At 45.1% G+C, this 20,758-nt stretch overlaps 1 protein-coding gene across 1 annotated transcript in view; it reads left to right on the top strand.

The window, feature by feature from the left end:
• Nucleotides 1-20,758, top strand: part of FLNC (filamin C) — a 115,122-nt gene that overhangs the window by 14,460 nt on the left and 79,904 nt on the right. Inside the window, 1 exon segment of the mRNA XM_087968995.1 lies at nt 15,946-16,190. Coding sequence (XP_087825121.1) covers nt 15,946-16,190 — 245 coding nt within the window.

The following is a 20,758-nucleotide window of genomic DNA, read 5'->3' on the forward strand; positions in this document are numbered from 1 at the left end:
GAGAGAAACAGAGAGAGAGGAAGAGAGAGAGAGAGAGAGGAAGAGAGAGAGAGAGAGAAGAGAGAGAGAGAGAGAGAGAGAGAGAGAGAGATCCCAGCCAGAAGCTCTGAATGCCAGAAATGTCTCGCTGGCCCAAATTTGCTTTCAGCTGTTCGGACGCTCCACCTACCCTTGTCTTGATGGAACCATGATTTGGACAGGTGGGAGAACCTCGGAGGGGAGGGGAGAGAGAAGGGGGTGAATTCCTGCATCTGAAGGTCTCAACCCCTGCCCCCCCCCGCTGGGTTTAAACTGGGGATCTTGTGGTGGTGCTGGTGGGGAGAACTGGAATGCCACCTGCTCCGATCCTTTCTGGAACGGGCTTTGGATCAAACGGTGGAAGGGTTTTTGCCACGGCTTATGACTGAAGCGCTTGAGTTGTCTTCCTTTTCCATTTTTTCTCCCCCTCTCCCCGCTTTATATTTTTTACAGCTAGTCCTCGACTTAACAATGGTTCATTTAGTGACCGTTTGAAGTTGCAAGGTCCCTGGAAAAAAAGGTGACTTAGGGTGGCCGCTTTTTCACACCTACAACCCAATGGGGGCATCCCTGCAGGTCACGGGACACTTGAGTTTTGAACCTTCGGGAATAGCGCCCCATTTCTCAAGCCCGCTGCAACGGTCGTAAGTGTGAAAAGCTGTCACAAGTCACTTTTTAAAGGTCTGTTGTAACTTTGAATGGTACCTAAACGAACAGTTGAAAAGTCGAGGACTATCTGTAAATCAATTTTTTTAAAAAAAATCAAATGTCCATGCCTCTCCCCCTTACACCATTCGGGTTGCAATACCATCGACGGCAAAATAAAACAACGACAAGACTGCAACACGAAAACCTCAGGCACTAACAAGGTAAAAAGGAAAAGGAAAAAAGGATTTAAAAAAACCCCCAAGATTAATAAAAATAAAACTTCCAAGAGTCGAAATACAGCCCTGCTTTGAAAAAAAAAACCTCAAGATAAATCTATATATATGTAAAAGTGAAATACCACTCACGTATCATCATTGAACATAACTTCTCAAAAGTAGCCAGTAAATGTGTGTGTGTCTGTGTGTGTGTCTGTGTGTGAAATACCCCTCACGCATCATCACAAAATCTCCAGGACCGTAAAGCCTACAAAGTTGAAATTTGGCATGTATTTTCCTCTTGGCTTCTAGGGGCTCACTAAGAAAGGATTTTTTGAAATGACCATCAGAGCATTTAGAGTATTTCCTATATTATTATTATTAACATGCTCTGATGCTAAGGAGTTCTACTCCCCCTCCTTACCTGAAAAAAAATCTGTTCCAAATGCAAAACACAAGCAGAGGAGTTTCAGTTTCAGTTTTAGTTTCACAGCCTAACCAGCTTTAGGACAGAACAGTTGAGCTAAGCCACGCCCAGGCTCCTTGCTGTCTCCTTCTTGCTCACACAGCAAATACTGCTTCAGTTTCCAAACAGCCCTCAACTCTCTCACACACCGACAGGACGCTAGCCAGATGAATACCAATGAATGCTGGTAGGCAGGGGCAGGATTTCCCCCCTCTTATTTTCCTCCCCAAAAACTAAGCCCAGCCACATACCCTGTTTCTCCAACAATATGGCCTCCCCCAATAGGACGTCCCAGCATGTTTTATAGGCATGAAATGAAATTAAGCCCCTCCCCCCAAATTAAGCCCTATATTAAAACATGCGAAATGGGGGGGAATGGTGGGGGGGCTTGCCGTTAGGAAGTACTTTTGTGGCACACCCGGATATGGTGCTGCCTGCGTTGACCCTGATACGAAGTGCCCCACCAATGCCGAGGTCAACATCCAAGCTGTTGCCGCCCGCCCGAAGATGCAAGGGGGGGGGGGGAATTAAGTCACCCCCGAAAAGACGACCTAGCCATTTTTTCGGGGCTCAAAAAAAAAAAAAGACCCGGCCTTATTATATGAGAAACACGGTAGTTTCATAGTGAAGCATGGGGTCTCCAGCTAGTAAAATATAAAACTTCCAAGAGTCAAAATACAGCCCTGCTTTAAAAAAAAAAACCAAGATAAATAAAACCAAAACTTACAAGAGTCGAAATACAGCCCTACTTTTTTTTTTAAAAAAACACCAGATAAATAAAATATAAAACTTACAAGAGTCGAAATACAGCCCTACTTTTAAAAAACAAACAAACAGATAAATAAAATATAAAACTTCCAAGAGTCAAAATACAGCCCTGCTTTAAAAAAAAAACCAAGATAAATAAAACTAAAACTTACAAGAGTCGAAATACAGCCCTACTTTTTTTAAAAAAACACCAGATAAATAAAATATAAAACTTACAAGAGTCGAAATACAGCCCTACTTTTAAAAAAACAAACAAACAGATAAATAAAATATAAAACTTCCAAGAGTCAAAATACAGCCCTGCTTTAAAAAAAAACCCAAGATAAATAAAACTAAAACTTACAAGAGTCGAAATACAGCCCTACTTTTTTTTTTTTAAAAAAAAACCCAGATAAATAAAATATAAAACTTCCAAGAGTCCTGCCAAATTTCTGTAGATTTGCAGATGACGGAAGGAAAAGCATACAGTGGCCAAGAATGTTGGAGAAGTATAATATAAAATAGAACAGAAAATTAGCTCCTTTTAAAATCCAGGCATCAGCAAAGAAAGGCAATAATAATAATAATAAATCACAACAATTGATTGACAAAAAATGTCCTGGAGAGGGGGTGCCAGTCATGTGACCAAAACAGAAAACACCCCTTAATACCCTTAAAAGGAAGGCAGCTTTGCTATTTTGGGATTCAGGAGTTGAAAGATCAGATGTTGGCAGACAGAATTGAAAAGTGTGTGCGGGTGTTGGGGTGAAAGAAAAGCCGACCCTCGTGGGAAGGAGAGGAATCTTTTGACACAAACCATGATCCAATAATTGATCCCTGTCTGGAAAGGTTTTTGTGTAGCACCCCACACCCCGATATGTAGCTCAATTGCCCGATGAACTTGCACTGATTCACATGCTGGGTTCTGCAGCCCCAACTCGATTTGTGATTATTTTTGAAGCAGGGGTGTCCAACTTTGGCCACTTGAAGACTTGCGGACTTCAACTCCCAGAATTCCCCAGCCAGCCTGCCTTCTTTAAGATGGGTGGATTCTGGGAGTTGAAGTCTCCATGTCTTAAAGGTTGAGAAAAACCGATGGAGATCAAGGATATCCAACCTTGGCCACTTTTAAGAGTTGTGGACTTCAACTCCCAGAATTCCCCCAGCCACCCAGGGGAATTCTGGAAGTTGAAGTCCAGAAGTCTTAAAGCAGCCAAGGTTTTACACCCCTGCTTTAAAGCAATCTTGGGTTTTTTCTACCTACCTAAAGGTTTTTTTAAAAAGCACATTTCTACAAAAATGCAAAGTCAATCGGAAGGGGAGTTGTGATTAATTTGTGCCGAGTTTGTGATGTATAAGGACTCCTGCCTGGGACAAGGGGTTGGACTAGAAGACCTCCAAGATCCCTTCCAGCCCTTACGATTCTATGATTCCTTTCTTCTTTCTTCACTCCCTAGAAGAAAAGGATCAGAGGGGTCTCTCTCTCTCTCTCTCTCTCTCTGTCTCTCTCTTTTGATTTTTCTCTTTGGTTTTAACCAATTTGGGGATGATTCTCCTTCTTTGGGATGGGCAGCTGTAAAAATAGAATTAATCAATAAAAATATATACAGGTCACCTACAAATTTCCAACTGTTCATTTTAGTGACCGTTTAAAGTTACAACCAGCGCTGAAAAAGGTGACAAAATAGATTGTGTCAGGAGAATAATTTGGGGTTTCCAACTCGAGCCGGACCTGCGCAAGAATAAATAAAAATGGATTTCATTAAATGGATAAGCAAATATTATTATGATGCGGTTCTTATTAATGTTATGAGTATTATTATTACTATTATTACTTCTCAAAATTAACTGTACCCAGATAACACACGGTTTATGTAGATATTGCATTTTTATGTTTAATAATAATAAACAAATAAACAGAAATAAATAAATAAGAATAAATAAAAATGAAATCCATTTGTGAGGAAAGAGGAAATATTTATTCCTTAAAAACAAATGTGAGGAAAAAGGAAATATTTATTCCTTAAAAACAAATGTGAGGAAAAAGGAAATATTTATTCCTTAAAAACAAATGTGAGGAAAAGGAAATATTTATTCCTTAAAACAAATGTGAGGAAAAAAGGAAATATTTATTCTTAAAAACAAATGTGAGGGAAAAGGAAATATTTATTCCTTAAAAACAAGCAGATTGCCTTTAGGGGCAGCTGTACACAAATGGGATACAGCAGGCAGACTTTTTATAGGGCAGCTTGTTCAGTGTGTAGAAGTGTCTATGTGCAAATTGTGGGGTGACACTTGAAGTGTGTGTGTGTGTTTGTGTGTTTATTTTTTGTGCACATGCAGTTCCTCTGGGAGACCCTTAATTTCATTCATTCTGTTCGTGTTTGCAGACCTTATCCTTTGATATGGGGACTGGGCCTGGGGCAACTGATTTGGGGTTTTGAGGACGTTTGCTCATTTTAGTGGATTAATTTAGCTCCAGCTCGGCTGTCAATCATCTAGGGGAGATTCTGATTCTCAGGCTATTGTGGATTCTGCTTAATATTTTTAAGGGGAGATGGGATAAAGAATAAAATATATTCGAATAGGAAGAGCTTCTCACCACAGATTTTTTTTTAAACAGCAGTGCCCATGCAGAAATACTCTGGCCACGCTTTGCAGTCAGTAATCGGAGCAGGGATATTGTCCTGTTAGGGATTAACTGTCCTGAGGGCTGATCCCAGGAGACAATCAGAAGCATGTTCATTTCATGAGACCAAAATGGAAAGTGAGACAAATCTTCAGGCCTTTCCACCTACCCTGCGCTCGGGCTCGCAAGAGATATAAAACGTTAGTTTTATACTGTATATATCTCTCTTATATATATAAATATATATATATATATATATATATATATATATATATATATATATATATATATATATATATATATATATATATATATATATATGTGTGTGTGTGTGTGTGTGTGTATGTATGTATGTATTTTCTATAAGTTTTATATATATACTATACATGCATATATATTATATATATATATATATATATATATATATATATAATTTTCCCAGTGTCCTGCGGTAGTTGTGCTTTTAAATAGTTGTAGCAACGTTTCAGCAGAATTTCATCTGCCATCATCAGGCTTGTGTATTGGGTTCGTCTGGACGAACACAATACAGAACACAATACAGACGAACACGATACAGAAGCCTGATGATGGCAGATGAGATTCTGCCGAAACGTTGCTACAACTTTAAAAGCACAACTATAATAACGTGGGAAAATACCCGAACAAAGCTGAATATCACATATATATTTGTTTTCTGAGGATTTCGCGGGTATTTGTATGTGGATCTTTGGTTATTTGGGTTTTCTCCCGCGTAAAATTGGAAGTATCTAGGCGATGTTTCGATGAAGTCTCATTCATCATCTTCAGGCTTGTGTCTTTGGCTCTGTGCTTCTCAGAGTGATGTGAGCTTGCAGCTGCTTCTTCCTTTTAACTGCTAGTGGGGGTGTGACTTGATTGGGTGGGGGGTCAAGCCCCCACCTGAATAGAACACACCTCCAGCCAATCAGAACACGGCCAAACCCCCAACCAATCAGAACACAGCCAAACCCCAACTCAATCAGAACACCCCCCCACCCAATCAGAACACAGCCAAGCCCCCACCCAATCAAGTCACACCCCACTGGCAGGAAGAAGCAGCTGCAAGCTCATATCACTCTGAGAAGCACAGAGCAGAAGACACAAGCCTGAAGATGATGAATGAGACTTCATCGAAACGTTGCCTAGATACTTCCAATCTTACGCGGGAGAAAACCCGAATAACCAAAGATCCATATATATATATGTATGTATGGTATTTGTATGTATGTTTATTTGGTTTCTTCAGATATTTTCCCACGTCTTAATATTTGTGCATATACTATATACTGTATATATATGCAGGTCTTGGCGTGTTCGGGTCTTTTCCCGTGTAAGATTGAGAGTATCTTGGCAACGTTTCGGTGAGGTCCCACTCATCATCTTCAGGCTGGTGCTTTGGCCGTGCTTGTGCGAGCAAAAGAAGCCGAGCCGAAAGCTTTCCAGCCTGAAGATGGCGGTGGGACCTCATCAGCGTTGCCAAGATCTCTCTCAATCTTACGGGAAAAAGACCAGGCTGCTACCTGTACCCGTGAAAATCTCGGAAAAACATGCACACACACACACACACACTGTTTATATGTATATAAAAAAACCTCTGTGGTCCAGGAAACTGTAAGACTGGAAGAAAGGCAGAGTGGAAGAGACCCAAACTATTTTTTTTTATAATACTTTTTTTTTTTAAAATATAAACTTTTTCAAAATCCAAATTTCTTTTTTCATACACTGTTTTTTGCATAATACATTTACCGTATATGCAGGCTGTTTTTTTTTTTGTTAATCCAAACTTCTTTTCTCATGCAAAGTTTGTATCTTATACTAGGTGGATACTCCGTGCTTCGCTACAAAACTATGTGGTCGGGCTTAGTTTTTGGGAGGAAAATGGGGGGGGGATTCTGCCTCTGCCTACCAGCATCCATTGGTATTCATCTGGCTAGCATCCTGTCAGTGTGTGAGAGTTGAGGGCTGTTTGGAAACTGAAAGAATATTTGCTGTGTGGGCAAGGAGGAGACAGCAAGGAGCCGGGGCGTGGCTTAGCTCAACTGTTCTGTACTGAAGCTGCTTGGTGCTATGAAACTGAAACTCCTCTGCTTGTGTTTTTCCTTTGGAAGAGATTTCTTTTCAGGTGGGGAGGGGGAGTAGAACTCTTTAGCATCAGAGCGTGTTAATAATAAGAATAATATAGGAAATACTCGAAATGCTCTGATGGTGTGTTTGAAAAATCCTTTCTTAGGGAGCCCCTAGAAGCCAAGAGGAACATAAGGGCCAAATTTCAAGTTTGTAGGCTTTACGATTCTTGAAATTTTGTGATGATGCGTGAGTGCAGAGAAGAGCAACAAAGATGATTAGGGGATTGGGGGATGAAACATATGAAGAACGGCTGCAGGGATTGGGGATGTCTAGTCTAATAAAAAGGACCAGGGGAGACAGGATAGCAGTCTTCCAATATTTGAGGGGGGTCTCCCTTTCTCTCTCTTCACTCTTTCTGTCTTTTACTTCCCTCCCTCCCTCCCTCCCTTTCTTTCTTTCTTTCTTTCTTTCTTTCTTTCTTTCTTTCTTTCTTTCTTTCTTTCTTTCTTTCTTTCTCTCTCTCTCTCTCTCTCTCTCTCTCTCTCTCTCTTTCTGTTTTTTCTTCCTCCCTCTCTCCCTCCCTCTTCCTTCCTTCCTTCCTTCCTTCCTTCCTTCCTTCCTTCCTTCCTTTCATTCTCTTTCTCTCACTTCACTCTCTCTTTCTCTTCCTTCTCTCTTTCTTTCTCTTCACTCTTTCTGTCTTTTTCTTTCCTCCCTCCCTCCTTTTCTTTCTCTTCACTCTTTCTCCTTCTTTCTTTCTCTTTCTCTCTCTTCACTCTTTCTGTCTTTCTTCCCCTCCTCCCTCCCTCCCTCTTTCCCCCTCCCTCTTCTTTCTTTCTTTCTTTCTTTCTTTCTTTCTTTCTTTCTTTCTTTCTTTCTTTCTTTCTTTCTTTCTTTCTTTCTTTCTCTCTCTTCACTCTTTCTGTTTTTCTTCCTCCCTCTCTCTCTCTCCCTCCCTCTTCCTTCCTTCCTTCCTTCCTTCCTTCCTTTCTCTTTCTCTCACTTCACTCTCTCTTTCTTTCTCTTCACTCTTTCTGTCTTTTTCTTCCCTCCTCCCTCCCTCCTCCTCCCTCTTTCCCTCCCTCCCCCTTCTCTTTTCTGTCTTTTTCTTCCCTCCTCCCTCCCTCCCTCCCTCCCTCTTTCCCTCCCTCCCCTTCTCTTTCTTTCTTTCTTTCTTTCTTTCTTTCTTTCTTTCTTTCTTTCTTTCTTTCTTTCTTTCTTTCTTTCTTTCTTTCTTTCTTTCTTTTTCTTTCTTTCCTTCCTTCTTCCTTCTTCCTTCCTTCCTTCCTTCCTTCCTTTCCTTCCTTCCTTCCTTCTTCCTTCTCTCTCTTCACTCTTTCTATCTTGTTCTTCCCTCCCTCTTTCTCTCTCTCTTTCTCTTGAGAGAGAGGAAGGTGACAAGAATCCCGCACCACAATGGGCATCGGTGAGCCATCTGGGCCGACGCAGCCACAACTTTGTGCAGGGCTGCCTCTGGGCCTGTCGTAGCTCCCCCCCCTCCAAATCTGGTGGGCGCCCGGTCAGGGACGGCAGTCTCTATGCGCAGAAGGCCTGGCTGGGCTGTGGCTCAGCTGGTCTCCCCCGAGAGCCGAGAGGCGGCTCTCGCCTTTCCCTGGCCCTTGCAGACGCTTGACCTCAGTGCTCAGCTATGAAGAGTGGTGCGTGCCGGGTCTGTCTGTGTGTGTGTGTGTGTGTGTGTGTGTGTGTGTGTGTGTGGTATGTGTGCCTGCAGAGGAGGGGAGGAGGAGGAGGGGGCTTCTCAGAATAACTGAGTGACTCGTTGCTGTTTTTTGTTTTTTTTCCCCTGCCTGCTGTTGGAGAGAAACTCCTTTCTTGCATGGGAATCTTCAACAGGCGGGCGATCCGGACAGTTTCTTGCTGATCCTAGCAGATGTTTAGAAACTCCCACCCCCCCCACAGCAATCCTGGTGTTGCCCAGGTGGTCCTTGGACCAGCGACCTTAACCCAGCCCCCACATTTCTGTGGCTCAGGGAAACCACGCTGAAGTGAGTTTGACTTTTGTGCGCTGCCGCTATTCGGTTAGGAACACGGTTGTTAAGTGAAATCTGGCTTCCCCCCCATGGACTCGGCTTGCCAGAACAGTCACAAAAGGAGGAATCACGTGATTCCCACCCCCCAGGGTCACTGCGACCGTTGTAAGTACGAGTCAAGTTGCCGAGCGTCTGAATTCGGATCAGGTGACTGTGGGGGAGGCTGCGACGGTCGTAAGTGTGAAAAACGGTCCCTTTTTTTTTCAGGGCTGTTGTAATTTGGAACGGTCACTAAATGAATTGTTGTAAGTCGAGCTCTACCTCTCATTCAGGGGCAACAGTAGGGGTGACTGAGGCTTTTCTTCTGGGCACCCCCAAATAGATAGATAGAAGTGTGATTGGACACACAAGGAATTTGTCTTCGGTGCAGAAGCTGTCAGTGTACATAAAAGCTACAAGTGATTAATAGAATAGAACAGAACAGGAAAGGTTAGAACAGAATAGAATATAGGAATAAGGATAGAATAGAATAGAATGGAATATAGGAACAGAAAATAGGAATGGAATGGAATGGAATGGAATGGAATGGAATGGAATAGAATAGAATAGAATAGAATAGAATAGAATAGAATAGAATAGAATAGAAGAAGAATGGAATGGAATAAGAATAAGAATAAGAATGGAATAGAATAGAACAATAGAATAGAATAGAATAGAATAGAATAGAATAGAATAGAATAGAATAGAATAGAATAGAATAGAATAGAATAGAATAGAATTCTTTATTTGGACACACAAGGAATTTGTCTTGGTGCAAATGCTCTCAGTGTACATAAAGAAAAGAGACATTTGCCAAGAGTCAAGAATCATCAGGTACAACACTTAATGATAGTCATAGGGTACAAATAAGCGATCCAATCACACTAGGAAACAGTCAATATAAATCGTAAGGATACAAGCTCGAAGTTACAGTCACACAGTCACAAGTGGGAGGGGATGGGTGATGAGGAGTGATGAGAAGATTAACAGGAATAGTAATGCAGACCTAGTAAATAGTTGGACAGTGTGGAGGGAATTATTTGTTTAGCAGAGGGATGGCGTTGGGAAAAAACTCCCCTTGTGTCTAGTTGTTCTGGTGTGCAGGGCTCTATAGCGTCGTTTTGAGGGTGGGAGTTGAAACAGTTTATGTCCGGGATGTGAGGGGTCTGTAGATATTTTCACAGCCCTCTTTTTGACTTATGCAGTATATACAGGTCCTCCATGGAAGGCAGGTTGGTAGCCATTGTTTTTTCTGCAGTCCTAATTCCTCTCTGGAGTCTGTGTCTGTCCTGTTAGGTTGCAGAACCAAGCCAGACAGTGATAGAGGTGCGGATGACAGACTCAATCATTCCTCTGTAGAACTGGATCAGCAGGTCCTTTGGGTAGTTTGAATCTAGCTCACTTTTTCCCCACTCTTGAGACTCCACCTCCCATCATCCCCTGCCAGGCTTTATATTTTCTTTTGAAGAGGGGAAGGTTTTTTTTTTCCTTTCCAACTCAGGGGGTTTAGCAGCTGCAATCCCAGAGCCCTGGAATTTGTCAAACCAAGTTATGAATCATCCAACAAGCAGAGGAGGCCTTTTTTGAATGATCACTGGCGAAACTCCTTCCAGCTCTGGATTTCGAGTCTGCCAGAGACATTTTTTTCCCCCAGGGAAGTCCGTTTTTTTCTCAGCCCTTCTTCTTCCTGGTGCTCCTGTGCGCAGGATCACCTGAGGAGTGTTTTCCCTGCGCTCCCAGTTGGAAACCTCCATGTTTGATACATGTAATTGGAGGCAGGAAGGCAGGAATGGCTTTTCGGTCTTCTGCGGGTGATTTACTCAAGGGTTCAAGAAGGCTTCATCCCCACGTCACCCCCCTACCTCCAAATCCCTTCTCCTCTCCTCTCCTCTTCTATTCCTATTCCTATTCCTATTCTATTCTATTCTATTCTATTCTATTCTATTCTATTCTATTCTATTCTATTCTATTCTATGTTCTCTTCTCTTCTCTTCTCTTCCCTTTTCTTTTTTCTTTTCCCTTCCTCCTTTCCTTTCCCTTTCCCTTTCCCTTCCTTTCCCTTCTTTTTTCTTCTTCCTTCCTTTCCTTTCCTTCCCTTCCCTTCCTTCCTTCCCTTCCTTCCTTCCTTCCCTTTCCTTTCCTTTCCTTTCCTTTCCTTCCTTCCCTTCCCTTTCCTTCCTTCCCTTCCTTTCCTTTCCTTTCCTTTCCTTTCCTTTCCTTCCTTCCTTCCCTTCCCTTCCCTTCCCTTCCCTTCCTTTCCTTTCCCTTCCCTTCCTTTCCTTTCCTTTCCTTTCCTTTCCTTTCCTTTCCTTTCCTTTCCTTTCCCTTCCCTTCCCTTCCTTTCCTTTCCTTTCCTTTCCTTTCCTTTCCTTTCCTTTCCTTTCCTTTCCTTTCCCTACCTTTCCTTTCCTCCCCTCCTCTTCCCATAACCCCAGGATTCAGCCACTGGTCTAAATACATGCCCATTGCCAAGTGCCCATAAATGGAACGACCCGATCTTAAATCCCCTTTTTGCAGTGTCGTTATAACCCTGAACGGTGGTCACTCAATGAAGGTCCGGATGTCCAGGATAACCCCGTAACAAATCCAGCTGGGCCTTTTCTAACTGCACAACGCTGCAGCTCTCCTCTACACGGGGATTTCCCCCCTTTGGTGTGGGACATGCCAGAGGAAAGGAGGGTGAACCTGTGGCATGACAAAGCCGGCTCATGATGCATCTGGAGAAGCACAGCTGGATTTGGCCAAAAGCTTCACAACCCATTTCTAGGTTGGAGAAAAAGGAAAGTTTTACTCAACACTGCCAACAGCCCAACACACCACCACCAACAACCCTGGGTGTCTGTTGGCACCAAACCCAGACCCCCCCCTTGTTCCCTTTGCCCCCTTTTCCTCACCTGGATGGGCGCCTAGATTGGGAACGAGGCCTCAGCCGCTGTCCTGGGGCAGGACAGGGGCGGGAGAGAAGGAGATTTTGCAAGGGAGCAAAATCTTGCCGTTGTGGGGGTGTTGTGGCCCGCCCGGCGGCTGGCAGAGCTGGCGGCAGAGTCGGACAGCGAGGAGAGGTTGGGGAGGAATGTGGGCCAATCCTGGAGTCTGGGGACGACTCGGACAAGGGCTCTGCGTCGGAGGCAGAGATGGGGCCAGGGCCATCCGACGGTTATTAGCTGCCTTCAGAGTCGGAGATCAGTGGGGAAGAAGAACAGCTGGAGCCTGTTTCCAGTGTGTGCATGCACAGAGCTGCCAGAAGAAGGGAACAGTTAGGAACCAGGGATCGAGGTGGGAGTAAAGCCACAGGTGGACGGTGAATGGCCCCTCCCATAGGGATTAAAAGAGGAGCAAAAGGGGAGGGGTTTTTTGCAGGAAACAATTCGTTCATTGCAGTCGTGGGAAGACCTGTCTGTGCATCTCAGAGTCTCTGTGCCGAGCCCTTCCTTGTCAGCACTGCGTTTGGGAATAGTTACTTGCCAGCTCTCCAGGCTAGATGAGGTCTGTGCTGCTCCTCATTACACCCTTGAAAGGCTGTTGGCCAGGCCTTTGGCTGGAAGTGAATGCAAGAAATACACCTTCCTTTCATAAAAGGGGGTTTTGCCGGGACACAGAGTCTGCTTCGTGCTTTTGGGGTAGCCTTGGTCACAACAGGGAGATTGCCGAGTGTGCTGTTGTGCAGTTAGGATGAAGAAAGCCACTAAAAGACATCGCAGGCGGTCCTTGACTTACAATGCTTCATTCCGTGACTGTTTGAAGTTATGACGGCTCTGCAGAAAGGGACTTTTATAACCGTTTGCAAGGAAGGGAAATCCGATCATTGTTTTCAGATTGCAGAGTGTGTGTTGTGCACTCAGAGGACGAGAAAGCCGCTCAAAGACATTGCGGGCAGTCCCCCGACTTACAACGGTTCATTTAGTGACCGGTTGAAGTTACGACGGCCCTTGGAAAAAGGGACCCGCAACCATTTTTCACACCCACCACCCTCACGGCATCTCCACGGTCACCTCTGGTCAAAATTACCTTGGCAACTGGCTCACCTTTACGACGGTGGTGCGACCCTCCTTCTGACGAAGAACCTGATGCGTTCATTGAAAAAGATAGTTCCTGAGCATGGGCAAAGGGCCTTTGCTGGACTGCTGGGGGGTTCCCCCTCCCCTTCCCAAGGGCTGGTCCTGAGGTTACAGATGGGAGAATTTGCAAAAAATAAAATAAAAAAAATACGTTTCTTCAGATTCTTGAGAGGCTGGACGACCCTTTGAAATGGGGAAGGGTCTGAGGGCCTGGAGAGGGGGGGTCCCCTCTCCTCCTGAGAGGCATCTGATCCTGGGAGGGGGAGGGGCATGTCACCATGCATGCATGGGCTGCTGCAAACATCTGTAGCCCATTTCCTTCCTGGGCACCATCCAAAGAGTTGGATTTTCCACTGGACTTGCTTTTCCCCCCTGGTGAAGTCCGGGTGTGTTTCTGTGTGTGAAGGATTGTGAACGTTTGCACGCTTTGGGGGAAGTGTGACCCCCCCTTCCCCCTCCCTCCCTGGTTTTTTTTTCTTTTTTTTCTTTTTGGGAAAACAAGCCAGCAAGTGCCAACTGTGGGCTTTTGGTCTTTCAGGGAATGACTTTGGTTTTAGATTAAGGTTTGGAGATAAAATGTTGGATTGTGGGAAAGCCTGACCAATTTGTCTGTCTGTCTGTCTGTCTATACATCTATCTATCTACCCTCCCATCCATCCATCTATCCTCTATCCATCCATCCATCTACCCACCCATTTCTATTATCTGCCTGCCTGCTTGCCTGCCTACCTAGCCATCATCCTTCGTTCTTTCTTTCTATCCATGCATTCATCCATTCATCTATCCATCCATCCATTCACTCTCTCTCTCTTATCCCTCTCTCTTGTCTCTCTATCTGTTTGTCTGTCTATATCTATCTATCTATCTATCTATCTATCTATCATCTATCTATCTATCTATCTATCTATCTGTCTGTCTGTCTGTCTATCTATCTATCTATCTATCTATCTATCTATCTATCTATCTATCTAATCTGTCTATCTATCTATCTATCTATCTATCTATCTATCTATCTATCTATCTATCTATCTATCCTCCCATTCATCCATCCTGTCTATCTATCTATCCTCTATCCATCCATCCATCCATCCATCCATCCATCCATCCATCCATCCATCCATCCACCCGCCCATCCACCCACCTACCCACCCATTTCTATTATCTGCCTGCCTGCCTACCTATCTATCCATCCATCCATCATTCTTTCTTTCTATCCATGCATTCATCCATTCATCTATCCATCCATCCATTCACTCTCTCTCTTATCCCTCTCTCTTGTCTCTCTATCTGTTTGTCTGTCTATCTATCTATCTATCTATCTATCTATCTATCTATCTATCTATCTATCTATCTATCTATCTATCTATCTATCTATCTATCTATCTCCATCTGTCTGTCTGTCTGTCTGTCTGTCTGTCTGTCTGTCTATCTATCTATCTATCTATCTATCTATCTATCTATCTATCTATCTATCTATCTATCCTCCCATTCATCCATCCTGTCTATCTATCTACCTCTATCCATCCATCCATCCATCCATCCATCCATCCACCCACCCATCCACCCACCTACCCACCCATTTCTATTATCTGCCTGCCTGCCTACCTATCTATCCATCCATCCATTGTTCTTTCTTTCTATTTATCCATCCATCCATCCATCCATCCATCCATCATATCCATCCATCCATCCATCCATCCACTATCTCTCTCTCTCTTATCCCTTTCTCTCTCCTGTCTCTCTCTCTGTCTCTCTCTCCCTCCTCTCTCTCTCTCTCTCTCTCTCTCTCTTTCCATTTTTATTCAGATAGACCCAACCTATGATCACTGTTAAGTCTAAAATTTCTGTTGCAAAGCAAAGTGAGTTTTGCCCCATTTTACGACCTTTCTCGCCACAGTTGTTAAGTGCACTACTCCAGTTATTCCTTGCCTCTCCTTCCAGTGCTTTGGCACATAATCTGACCCCCTCCCTCTTCTTTGGGGCAGCCCCTCAAACACTGGAGTTCTGCTCTCCTGTCCCCCCAAAGTCCTTCTTTTCTCCAGACAGGCCAAACCCAAATCCTGCAACCGTTGTTCTTCGTATTTATTTTATTTTATTTATTTTGATTTGTCAATCGCTTACAAGATAATAAGTATACATAGTTGTGAATACATGAAATGGGTACATATAAGAAAAATAAAAAAGAATAAGAGAAACAATAGGACAGGGACGGTAGGCACGTTGGTGCGCTTATGCCCGCCCCCTACAGACCTCTTAGGAAAGGGGTGAGGTCAATAGTAGACAGTCTAAGGTTAAAGTTTTTGGGGTTTGGGGAAGAAACTACAGAGTCAGGTAGAGTATTCCAAACATTGACCACTCTGTTGCTGAAGTCGTATTTCCTGCAATCAAGTTTGGTGCGGTTAACATTGAGTTTGTATCTGTTGTGTGCTCTTGTGTTGTTATGGTTGAAGCTGAAGTATTCATTGACAGGTAGGACATTGCAATGTATGATTTTATATACCATGCTTAAGTCAGACCGAAGACGGCGTAATTCAAGGTTTTCAAGTTCTAGAATTTCAAGTCTGGTGGCATAAAGTATTCTGCAACCAGTAGAGGAGTGGAGAACTCTTCTTGTGAAATATTTCTGGACTTTCTCAACTGTGCTAACATCAGATACGTCATGTGGGTTCCAGACTGATGAGCTGTATTCGAGTATTGGTCTAGCAAATGTTTTGTATGCTCTAGTTAGTAGTGTGATATTACCAGAGAAAAAGCTACGTAGGATTAGGTTAACAACTCTTAATGCCTTTTTTGGCTACGTAGTTACAGTGGGCTCTAGCACTTAGATCATTAGAGATGAGTACTCCAAGGTCCTTCTTGTCCTTCGTATGTTTGAGTCTCCAGGCCTTGAACCCTCCTACTTGCTCTTCTCTGCAAAGTCTTTTTCCCAAAGTCTCCACACCTTTATTGTAACGCGGGGACCCAAACTGGAGACGAGGCCATGTTCCAGGTGTGTGTGTGGAGCAGGTTCTGAGCGCTTCCCCTTCCCTCCCTCCCTCTCCCCCTGCAGACAGCAAAGCCATCGTGGACGGGAACCTGAAGCTCATCCTGGGCCTGATCTGGACCCTCATCCTGCACTACTCCATCTCCATGCCCATGTGGGAGGACGAGGACGAGGAGGACGCCAAGAAGCAGACGCCCAAGCAGCGCCTCCTGGGGTGGATCCAGAACAAGGTGCCCCAGCTGCCCATCACCAACTTCAACCGCGATTGGCAGGACGGCAAGGCCCTGGGAGCCCTGGTGGACAACTGCGCCCGGGTGAGTGGGGAGGGGGAAGCGAGGGGGGGGGAGAGAAGGATGGGATGCTCCCCTCCCCCAGGACAGCCTTATGGGACCTGATGCCCTGCAGATGGATTGGTTGATTGAGGTTTGCAATATGTTTAGCCATAAAGGATATAGCCTTTCACCTTGTCATCCTTCCTTCCTTCCTTCCTTCCTTCCTTCCTTCCTTCCCTTCCTTCCTTCCTTCCTATAATCCATCTAACCTCCCTCCCTCTCTCTCCCCCTCCTTCCCTCTCTCCCTCTCTCCTGCCCTTCCTTCCTTATTATCCATCCATCCATCTTCCTTCCTTCCTTAACATCCATCCACCCATCCCTTCTCCTCCCTCCCTCCCTCCCTTCCTCATCTCACCCTCCCTCTCTCCCACCCTTCCTTCCTTATCATCCATCCATCCATCCATCCCTTCTCCTTCCTTCCTCCCTCCCTCCCTCCCTCCCTCCCTCCCTCCTTCCCTTCCTTCCTCCCTCCCTCCCTCCCTCTCTCCCTCCCTCCCTCCCTCCCTCCCTTCCTTCCTTCCTCCCTCCCTTCCTTATCATCCGTCCATCCATCCATCCCTTCTGCTTCCTTCCTCCCTCCCTCCCTCCTTCCCTCCCTTCCTTCCTTCCTCCCTCCCTCCTCCCTCCCTCCCTCCCTTCCTTCCTTCCTTCCTTCCTTCCTTCCTTCCTTATCATCCGTCTATCCATCCATCCCTTCTCCTCCCTCCCTCCCTTCCTTCCTTCCTTCCTTCCTTCCTTCCTTCTTCCTTCCTTCCTTCCTTCTTTCCTTCCTTCCTTATCATCCGTCCAAAGCCGTCATGGGTCCCTTTTTTTCAGTGCCATTGTAACTTCAAATGGTCACTAAGCGAATGGTCCTAAGTCGAGGACCACCTACGTTGTAAGCTGCCCAGAGATGTCCCTGTACATTTTATAAACAAACAAGCAAACAAACAAACAGACAACCAACCCCCAAAGGTTAAATAAGGGGTGTCAGCCTTTCCTTAGCTTGACAGGAAAGCCAATCGATAGGAAGGCTTATAAAATCCCCTTGGCATGGAACGTTCTGGAAGGGACTGGATGCTTCTCCGGTGACGTTAGAAACAAAGGAGATCAAAAAAGGGGATATTATTTTTTTTCTCCACACATCCAGGCAAGGATTTACATATCCCGCTCTGGAATTTGCTGACTTCAGGGTCTGCTGGTCGCCGCTGCTGAGATGATTTAAATCAGAATTTCTCACTCTGGACGGCTTTATGAGGGGAGGGGGACTTCCTCCCAGAATTCCCCAGCCAGCTGTGCTGGCTGGGGTCTGGGGTTGAAGTCCCCCTCATAAAGGTGCCGAGAGCGAGAAGCACTGAAGTTTAAACTGTGAGATGGGCTTTAATTGCACACTTCCGGTGGCCATTTTGACTTTTTTGACCCTCTACTCCCCCAGCAGGTGCTCCTGAATTCATTTTTTTTGCTCATTTCCAGGCTCGGTCGCCATTTTCTCCTGGTTTTCCAGGGATGCTAAGGCAGCTTTGCAACTTGTCTGCCCTGTAAGAAAACCACCCAGCTCAGAGACCCCCGAGGATCCCACACTCCTCCTCCTCCTCTTTGCAAACTCCCCGTCCCTTCTAGCACTGATGATGTTCCCTAGTTGGGTCATGAGATGTCCTTACAAAAGCCACCAAGCTCCCAGAACACCAGGAACCCCACAATTGTTGTCATCCTCTTTCTGTTTCACCTTCTCTTTCTTCTCCTTTTCCTCCTTCTCCTCCTCCTTCTCATCTTCTTTTCCTCCTTCTGCTCTTTCTCCTGCTTCTCCTCCTCCTCCTTCTCCTGCTCCTTCTCCTCTTCTTTTTCCTCCTCCTTTTCCTCCTCCCTTTTCCTCCTTCTGCTCCTCCTCCTCCTCTTCCTCCTTCTCCTGCTCCTCCCTCTCTTCCTTTTTCTCCTCCTCCTCCTTTTTCTCCTTCTGCTCCTCCTCCTTCCTCTTCCTCTTCCTTCCTTCTCATGCTCCTTCTCTTTTTCTCCTTCTGCTCCTCCTCCCCTCTTTTTCCTTCTCCTTCTCCTCCTCCTTTTTCTCCATCGGGCTCCTCCTCCTTCTCTTCCTCTTCCTCCTCTTCTTCCTCCTTCTCATGCTCCTCTCTCTTTTTTCCTTCTGCTCCTCCTCTTTTTCCTTCTGCTCCTTCTCTTGCTTCTCCTCCTCTTCCTCCTCCTCCTCCTTTTTCTCCTTCTGCTCCTCCTCCTTCGGTTCCTCTTCCTCATCTTCTTCCTTCTCATGCTCCTTCTCTTTTTTCCTTCTGCTCCTTCTCCTGCTTCTCCTCCTCCTCCTCCTCCTTTTTCTCCTTCTGCTCCTCCTCCTTCTCTTCCTCTTCCTCCTCTTCCTCATTCTCATGCTCCTTCTCTTTTTCTCCTTCCGTTCCTCCTCCTCCACTTTTTCCTCCTCCTCCTCCTCTCCTCCTCCTCCTCCTCCTCCTCCTCCTCCTCCTCCTCCTCCTCCTCCTCCTCCTCTTCTTCCTCCTCCTCTTCCTCTTTTCTACAAATCTCACTCCCTTCTAGTAGTGATGGTGTTACCTAGTTGAGTCACAAAACATCTGCAAGAAAACCCCCCAGCTCACAGACCGCCAAGGACCACCAGTAGTTCAACCCTGAGCCAGAAATATTCTCTTCGGTTGAAATCTGCCAGGTTTGGACCCAAACCCCGGTTTCTTAGCAGGAGGCCGTCCATCTGTCCATCCTGGACTCGGCAGGCAGAAGAATTTTGCCCTTCTCTTGCCTTTTGTTCGCTCTCTGGACGTATTTCTGCCCTTTCCTTCCTTCCTTCCTTCCTTCCTTCCTTCCTTCCTTCCTTCCTTCCTTCCTTCCTTCCTTCCTCCCTCCCTCCCTCCCTCCTTCCTCCCTCTCGCCTCTGGCTGCACGGGTGGCCAGCTTGGCTGCCCTTTGGAACCTAAACAATCTGGAAGCAGATTTATATCCCTGGAGGATTTGCACACACGGGGACACACACACACACACCACCGAGTTTGGAAAGCTGGCCAAATTTGGACATGCTCAGAGGCCTCCCTGCATCGGTGTGTGTGTGTGTGTGTGTGTGTGTGTGTGTGTGTGTGTGTGGTGTGTGCAGCAAGACCCTGGCTAAAATGGAGCTACCGTAGTTTGGAAGCTTTTCTCCACCTTCCAGCCCAGAGGGGCCTTGGGGGTTCAGAAAGTGCCCACCTCCCTCCTTTCCTTCCTCCTTCCCTGCCTCTTTTTCTTCCTTCCTTCCTCCCCCCTCCTTTCTTTCTTTTGCTTTCTCTTACTCTTCACTCTCACTTTCTCACTTTCTTTCTCATTCTTTCTCTCCTTCCTTCCTTCCTTCCTTCCTTCCTTCCTTCCTTCCTTCCTTCCTTTTTCCTCCCTCCTCCCTCCTTTCTCTTTTTCTTTCTTTCTTTCTTTCTTTCTTTCTTTCTTTCTTTCTTTCTTTCTTTCTTTCTTTCTTTCTTTCTTTCTTTCTTTCTTTCTTTCTTTCTTCTTTCTCTCTCTCTCTCTCTCTCTCTTTCTGTTTATCTCTCTCTTACTCTTCACTCTCACTTTCTTTCTCACTCTTTCTTTCCTTCCTTCCTTCCTTTTTTCCCTCTCTCCCCTCCCTCCCTCCTTCCTTTCTCTTCACTCTCGCTTTCTCATTTTCTTTCTCTTTCTCTCCTCCCTCCCTCCCTTCTTTCTTTCTTTCTCTCTTCTCTCTCTTCACTCTTCACTCTCACTTTCTTTCTCTCTCTCTCTCTTACTCTTCACTTTCTTTCTCACTCTTGCTCTCCTTCCTTCCTTCCTTCCTTCCTTCCTTCCTTCCTTCCTCCCTCCCTCTTTCCTTCCTTCCTTTCTTTTCACTCTCACTTTCTCATTTTCTTTCTCTTTATCTCCTCCCTCCCTCCCCCTCATTCTTCACTCTCACTTTCTCAGTTTCTTTCTCATTCTTTCTCTCCTTCCTTCCTTCCTTTTTCCTCCCTCCTGCCCTCCCTCCTTTTTTTCTTTCTTTCTTTCTTTCTTTCTTTCTTTCTTTCTTTCTTTCTTTCTTTCTTTCTTTCTTTCTTTCTTTCTTTCTTTCTTTCTTTCTTTCTCTCTCTCTCTCTCTCTCTCTCTCTCTCTCTCTCTTTCTCTCTTTCTCTCTTTCTTTCTTTCTGTTTATCTCTCTCTCTCTTACTCTTCACTCTCACTTTCTTTCTCTCACTCTTTCTTTCCTTCCTTCCTTCCTTTTTCCCCTCTCTCCCTCCCTCCTTCCTTCCTTTCTCTTCACTCTCGCTTTCTCATTTCTTTCTCTTTCTCCCCTCCCTCCCTCCCCTCTTTTCTCTCTCTCTCTCTCTCTTACTCTTCACTCTCACTTTCTTTCTCTCTCTCTCTCTCTCTCTTACTCTTCACTCTTTCTTTCTCACTCTTTCTCTCCTTCCTTCCTTCCTTTTTTCCTTCCTTCCTTCCCTCCCTCTTCCTTCCTTTCTTTTCACTCTCACTTTCTCATTTTCTTTCTCTTTCTCCCCTCCCCTCCCTCCCTCTTTCTTTCTCTCTCTCTCTCTCTCTTACTCTTCACTCTCACTTTCTTTCTCTCTCTCTCTCTC

Source organism: Notechis scutatus, chromosome 6, assembly GCF_049901735.1.
Source record: "Notechis scutatus isolate UNSWTSFEM ecotype Mainland chromosome 6, rNotScu1.2, whole genome shotgun sequence".
Lineage (NCBI taxonomy): Eukaryota > Metazoa > Chordata > Lepidosauria > Squamata > Elapidae > Notechis > Notechis scutatus.